The 7,924-nt window shown below is 37.1% G+C and overlaps 1 protein-coding gene across 1 annotated transcript; it reads right to left on the reverse strand.

Moving 5' to 3' along the window:
- Nucleotides 1–6,028: 6,028 nt before the first annotated feature.
- Nucleotides 6,029–7,270, reverse strand: LOC128547407 (ras-like GTP-binding protein RHO). The gene has a single exon (XM_053520153.1). The coding sequence runs from the start codon at nt 7,227–7,229 to the stop codon at nt 6,645–6,647; it is 585 nt and encodes a 194-aa protein (XP_053376128.1). The 5' UTR covers nt 7,230–7,270; the 3' UTR covers nt 6,029–6,644.
- Between the last annotated feature and the right edge of the window lie 654 nt (nt 7,271–7,924).

The raw sequence follows: 7,924 nt of genomic DNA on the forward strand, positions 1-7,924 counted from the left end.
TAACAACAACAATTTCTCCAGATTCCCTCCAAAACAATGCATGTACATTATGATTTTACTGTACATTGTGAGTCTCTCAACTTTCTCCGGTAGCAATGCTAGAATATTGTCCGTCTCCCAATGCACCTCCGCGAATAATGCTTGTACATTGTCGGTCTCCCTCTCCCAGTACATCTTCGGGAACAATGCTAGCACATTCCCCGTCGTCTCCTAATGCACCTCCGGGAGCAATGCTAGTACATTGTGCGTCTCTGAATACATCTCCGGGAGCAATGCTAGTACATTGTGCGTCTCTGAATACATCTCCGGAAACAACGCTAGTACATTGTCCGTCGTCTGCCGGTGCAACCCCGGTAGCAATGCTAGCACATTGTCCGTCTCCCAATTCATCTTTGGGAACAATTTGCACAACGTCAGTCTCCCAGTGCATCTCCGGGAGTGATGGATAGCACATCGTTCGTCTCGTCGTGTATCTCGAGGAGCAATACTAACACACTGGTTGTCTTCCAATGCACCTCCAGGAACAATGCTAGCACATTGTGAGTCTACCAGTGCATTTCTGTGAACAATACTAGCCCATTGTAAGTTTTCCAATGCATGACCGAGAACAGTTTGATTGGATGATATGGCATGAAAAAGGTCAATGAAATGCTGTTGTGTTTTCAGGCTTTCATGAAAAGTGCTATTTTTTCATATTACGTAAACAGCTCATCAACATCAACACATTTGTTTCTCACTCAAAGCTGATACCGTTGGTGTGTAGAGCAATTACGCATCTTTTATCGATAATTACCTGACAGTGTCAAATTGGCAATTTTTATATCTTGTACTTGGTTGATTACATTGAGCTCCATATACCTCTGGAAGAACAATCAAGGGTTAATATACATTAATTTCTGAAAAATTGTCCATTGATTGAACGATTTTATTACACAGTTAAATATTTCCTCCCAGAAAGCAAACAAACACTTGCATTAGACTAGTATATGTTAAGTAGTACAGTTATCCACCAACAAAATACGAAAAACCAAGACATTAAGAACGAATTATTACATGAGTACCTATAAGTAGTAACAAATTTGTGTTGAAAATTCTCCCATTATCGCATTGCGTCATGCATTATCACATTATCATAATAAGCCCCGGGGCCATTATCGATAATGGCCCTGGCGTTAGCGCGGGAAATTAACGTCTGTGAACAGAAATGACGTCATGGCGTTTCGTGGAGGTAAAACAGCGAATATTTCCGTTTTATTTTATCATCTTGAGCGTAACATCGTGTATTCTTCGTGAAATATCGTATTTTATCCCTAAATTATGCAATAAGCAAGAAAGTACAACTATCCAGGTATTTGATTTTATACAGTAAATAGACTCTTATACAAATAGAATCTAATATAGAAACTGAAAAGCTGAAATTTATTGTGCCAGAAGATGCAAGTATCTACCCATAAAAATGACACAAAAAAAAAACATTTCTTACTATATTATAGGTAAACATGTAATAAACAGGTAAATACATGGGAGAGCGGTGCCTTTGAGTGATAATGGCCCTGGAAGAAGATGATAGCCCTCGGGCTAAAGCCCTCGGGCTATTATCACCTTGCCAGGGCCATTATCACTCAAAGGCACCGCTCTCCCATTTATTAACCCATACATATTTAGCTGGGCAAATTAAGTAATTTATGCGGGAAAATACTGCATTTGGTGATGCAAGCATGAAATTTGGTATGCGTATCTGAGCCTACTTTTTTCAAAAAGCCCGTTTGCCACTTGAAAATTCAAAATGCCGGACATTTTTCAAGATGGCCGCCACAAGAAGTTGATTTTTGACTTGAATAGACCTATACCGAGGTTTTTTGTCAATTTTGAGCAAAATATATCTTTTAAGATGTTTTGAGTGTGCAAAACTTATTTTTGATACACAAAGACTGGTTTCAAAATGCAATATGGCGTCTTTGTTTTGAAGATGGCCGCCGTTTCATGTAAAAAGTACTAATTTGTCATTAACACTGACGTCCCTAGTTAAATTACTTTTAATGCTATAGTCAAATAACATATTTAGGGTGTTGAAGGACAGTTTTCGTCTCGCCTGTGACTTTAGGAACTGACGGCGGACTAAGGAGTAGCTTTTACGGCACTGACGGCGATGACGACGGCAGCGGTGGCGTCAACGTTAAGTTTTCATGTTAAGTGTTTTTCTCAGAAACTACTAGGGTTATTAGGTTGAAACTTCACACATGCCTTTGTGGTCATTAGGCGCAGTAACAGGCCATGTTCCATATCTCTGACATACATTTTAACACAATTATCCCCCTTTTTAAATTAGAAATTTCAACGTTAAGTTTTCGTGTCTTTACATGGAATAATTTTAATTATGTCCCTTTATGGCCGTCACTGCTTGATTGGAACTTGTGGTCAAACTGTATATAACGCAGACATTTTTAAAATTAAAGTGTATGTATCAATCCACGTAGACAAATCAATTTTGATTAACAAAAGACTGCATTGTGTCGTAGGTAATGCAATGCAGATCTACTCTACTTGTTTTGTCTGGAAGGCATGTCTCAAGACTATATATTCTGGACAATTAATTGTTTGCAGCTGCATAGAGCTCTACACGGAGTCCAAAACGATAGCATTTACACCTTCCAAAACATTCTGTTTTACATGCACATTTGGTCAGTTCTTTACAGATATCTGCAACTGTTGGAAGCGTTGTCCATTGTATCTGCCAAAGGTTACCTTGTTTCTCCAATCCCAATTCAGCAGGATTCCCGACTTTCATTTGGTAAAACAATGCCTGTCCCCATATGCAACCAGTTTAGTATGCAGCACGCTTTGTTCCCTGTCCGAATGCTACCCACAGCTGTTCAATGCCAAGATTTTTCAGCTAAGAAAATGCATGAATAGCGATGACAATGGGCAGAACTAAACAAACTGGAATTTAGAAAGGGGATTTGTGGTTATGGAGCCTGCATATAAGACATACTGTTGTGGAGGGTCATAAACAGCTTGTTATTAAAGCTACAGACACAGATGTTGTTGTCATCGCTATTCATGTATTTTCTGAGCTCAAAAAAACAGCTGTGGGTAGCCGTCGGACAGGGAACAAATTTGAGATGGATTCCCATACATGTTGTCATTCAATCAATCGGCCATGAGAAAACAAAAGGTATTGCTTTCTTCCATGCATTTACAGTTGTGATGTAGTGTCAGGTTTCCGGGGAAAAGGCAAAAAGTTGTTTGGCAAACTTGGATTGTTTGTCCGAAAGTGACAGATGTCTTTAAGAAACTAAGTGTATATCGGCCAGTGATATCTAATGAGGACAAGGGTTTTTTTTTGAAAAGTTTGTCATCATTATGTATGACAGGTCAAATTCTATAGCAGATATTTATGGCGTCAGACTGGCCATGTTTGCCCGAAAACAGAGGTCCCCAGACTCAAGCAGCCCATGCCGAACACACAAAGCGTGTTGCATACCAAGCTGGTTGCATATGAGGACAGGCACTGTTTTGCCAAATGGAAATCGAGAATCGAGCTGAATGGGGATGGGAGAAACAAGGTGACCTTTGGCAGATACACTGGACATTACGCTTCCACCAGTTGCAGATATCTGTAAAGAACTGACCAAATATGCATGTAAAACAGAATGTTGTGGAAGGTGTAAATGCTATCGGTTTGGATTCCCGTGTACAGATCAATGCAGCTGCAAATGGGACAACGAATTGGCCAAAATATAAAGTACTGAGACATGCCTTCCGGAGGAAACAAGTACAGTAGATCTGCATTGTTTTACCTATGATACAAAGCTGGTCTTTTGTTTATCAAAATTGATGTGTCTACGTGGAATGCTACATGCATTTTAGTTTTAAAAATGTTCGCGTTATATAAAGTTTGAGCAGAAGTTCCTATCAAGCAGTGACGGACATAACTGAAAATATTCCATGTAGAGACACGAAAACTTAACGTTGAAATTTCATATTTAAAAAAGGGGATCATTTTGTTAAATTTCATGTCAGAGTTATAGAACTTGGCCTGGTACAATGCCTAATGACTATGAAGGAATGTGTTAAGTTTCAACCCAATAAACCAAGAAAAAGACTTAATACGAAACCTTAACGTTGAAATTTCTAAGTTAAAAAGGGGGATAAAACGTATGTTAGAGTTATGAAACTTGGCCTGGTACTGCATCTAATGACTACAAATGCATATGTGAATTTCAACCCAATAACCGTAATAGTTTCTGAGAAAAAGATTTAACATGAAAACTTAACGTTGACGTCACCGTCGTCATCGCCGTCACCGCCGGAAAAGCTACGCCTTAGTTCGCCTTCAGTTCCTAAAGTTGCAGGCGAGACAAAAACTTTCCTTCAACACTCTAAATATGTTATTTGTCTATAACATTAAAATTAATTTAACTAGGAACATCAGTGTTAATGGCAAATTAGTACCTTTTACATGAAACGGCGGCCATCTTGAAAAAAGACACCATATTGGATTTTGAGACTGCACACTGGAATCATCTTAAGAGATATTATTTCCTCAAAATTGACAAAAAAATGTCGAAAAAGCTCGATATATGTCTGTTCAAGTCAAAAATCAACATGATCAAAATGGCCGCCATTTTGAATTTCTAAGTGGCTAACGGGCTTTTTGGAAAAAGTAGGCTCAGACGAGTACACATGCCAAATTTCATGCTTGCATCACCAAATGCAGTATTGTTTCTGAATCAGTAGTCTGTCCAGCTAATTCATTTGTTAGTTGTTGGGTAACCTGAAAACTTGTCAAAGATAATTCTATGAGCAAACATAATCTCTTTAAATATACGGTAGCCGAAATATTTATCATTGGCCCTGCTGGCCGGTCAGGATAGTGTCCTTGTTAAAAAAATATACAAGATGAACATTTGGAGGCTTAGAACACAAATAAGCAAAACACAGTTTGACAGAGTTTGTTCATAAGAGGTTATGAAAAGCGAAACCCCCTCACGCCCTCTAGCACTGGCTTAAGCGGAATTATCCAGAAATACTTAAGTAAGAAAATTGCTGATATTTTCAAAGTTTGTGCGTCATTATGAAACAGTTCCATTTAAACTATCTGTAAATAATATATTATGAATGACTTCCTTACGTCAAAATTCTACTAAAATGTAGGGTAGTTTGTCTCTGTGCCATGTCTAGTTAAAAAAGACAAGCACTTATTTATTTTGCTAGAAACCGATGACCATTTGACTCCTAGGAACAATCTTTCGTATTGGCAACATCGTAATTCATTAATTCATTTACAAGTGAGGGTGGGGGTGTGAGGGGAGGGGGAACAGAATAGCATGTCTTCCTACTAGACTACTTTTCCATACACGTTTATCACATAAACGTCGATGCATGTGAACATAATATCGCATAACGAATGACCACTTATCGATCAGTGATATGAAGCAAAATCGAATAAGATGATACAGCTTCGTTTTTTTGGGAGGCTGCGTTTTTGGTACGTGGCATTCCCTGTTTGATATTTGTCTTTGTTTTTTTTTCCCCGAAGTTCAGTACCATCTGCCAACGGCCAGTCTTTATCTCCGTTACTAGAAAAGATGCTGAGAAAACAGGCCGACTGAAGTTACTTGACATCATGTGTGTTGGTTTTTCTGCATTACAAACTTGACTTTCCAGATTTTACTGAATATAAGGCCACTCCAGGTATTATTATTATTAAACCAATTCCATCGGGCATAAACGTTTCAAGGGAGACTATAATGAGCTTTGGGTGATCATTTGAATTAACAGAGTTGTGTTTCTTACGCCCGGCTTGGATCACGTGACTGACCCCGTAGTATATTATGATTTATTTTGGTAAATATGTACTGAATTTGTAAGTTTCCCTGTCTTTAGAAAACATGAATGATTAATTATGAAGACTTTTTATCGTTTCTTTTTGTATACCATATACATGACATAATATAATTTTGAATAGTCTATGCATATTATACAATGCAGTACTTGTATTCAACATTCAGAACCTTTTCAGAACTCGTTTTCAGACATTTTAATAACTTCAGAAGTGAACACATTTCTGATCTTACAAAACTGTAAACATGATAATACAATAAAATGTCAGGATTATAAAAACAATAATAAACAGTATCTCATGTACTGATCATAAATAAAGTAAATGCTGATTATTTCAAAAGAATTCCACTTTAACACATGTAAACACATGTATTCCCAATATAAACTGTTTTTAAACAAAAACAAAACAAAAAAGCATATTGATTGAAACCCCGTTAAATATTATGAGATTTGCACTACAACAACTTAATTTGTTGCAGTAAAAGTCCAAAACGGTAGAATATTCTTCGTTTGGTCTTATTTTCATGTTTACTAGTAGCGCAACTCTTGTTGCCTGGTCAAACACCTCATGAACGCTCCTCCTGTTCTTAGAAATGCACTGCAAATCCAGAAAAGTGTCTACATTTTTATTTGTAGCTAGGTTAACTCCCCTTGTGCGCACTCCACGTTCTCAGCAATGTTGTAACCCATTCGGTTGCTGTAAAAGAGAAGCTAACGATGCATAGTAGCACTTTTGCTTGCTTAGATATTTCTATTACGCCGTCCGTGCTCTTTGTTTGCTGTCGAAGTATAAAATGTTAAAATATTCTACACTTTGTCTTACTCCCCTTCGTTTTCTTTCTTTTTAATGCAGCTCTTGTTGCTTCTTCAAACACCTCTACTATGCCGTCCATCCTTTTAGCAGAACATTCTAAATAGCTGACAGCTCCAATTAGCTTAGCCATTGCACGGCCATCATCATATTTCACAGGTTCTTGTTTCATTTTTGCAAGTTCACACCTTACAGTTTCATCATTTCTCAGATCTTTCTTGCTTCCTACAAGAATGATAGGAACATTAGTACAGAAGTGTTTAACTTCTGGTGCCCACTTCTCGCGTATGTTCTCCAAACTCTCCGGATTGTCAACTGAGAAACACAGGAGAATAACATCTGTGTCTGGGTACGAGATGGGTCTTAGCCTATCATAATCGTCCTGACCAGCAGTATCCCACAAGGCCAGTTCAACTAGTTTTCCATGTACTTCAATATCTGCTACATAGGTTTCAAACACAGTGGGTATATAAAATTCTGGAAACTGGCCTTTGCTAAACACATGAAGAAGGCATGTTTTACCGCATGAACCATCCCCAACTATCACTAGCTTTTTACGTATAGCAGCCATTGGTCTACTGTATTTATCAAGTTTTACTTAAAATAATAACTGAAAATTGCGTTTAACTCATGTTTTATAAAGCGTGTATAACATTCTATAAATAGGCACGAATTTTCTGATCTAAAAATAAATCAAAATAATTGCATTCATTGGTCGTTTTTACATACTAAATTTAGCTCAAAAACATGTTTGTAATCAGATTAACATTAAATCATGTTTTATTAACCTTGTTTAATTTGCTTTAAGTATTTTTGCACATTGTGAATCTCTTTTACGGGAACAAATATGTGCTCCCTGCGATTATCTTTTTCGTATTTTGGCGAAGCTAAGCATAAAGAAAAAATGCGGGAAAATTTAAATGGTTAAAAAGTTAAAAAAAATTACGAATTCAAAAAGAGCTGGTAGCGGCACTGTTGCGTATTTTTTTGCGGATTTTTTTTCCTGGAAAATCTGGAGTGCGAAAATCCTTCTTCCTGTTTCATACCCCTAACGTAATAGCATTTTGATATGGGTATTTTTTTAATAGAAATGTGAAATAACAAAACATTATTTCATAATAATTTAAAGCATAGAATGATAGGCTAACGACAGAACATCTAAACTGAATAAATCCATACTTACAATCTAATGTAAGAGGTGTCATAGTAAGTCCATAATACATTATCCTGATATCTAATTTATAACAAATACAAATAAAAAAAATG

This window comes from Mercenaria mercenaria, chromosome 12 (assembly GCF_021730395.1).
Source record: "Mercenaria mercenaria strain notata chromosome 12, MADL_Memer_1, whole genome shotgun sequence".
Classification (NCBI taxonomy): domain Eukaryota; kingdom Metazoa; phylum Mollusca; class Bivalvia; order Venerida; family Veneridae; genus Mercenaria; species Mercenaria mercenaria.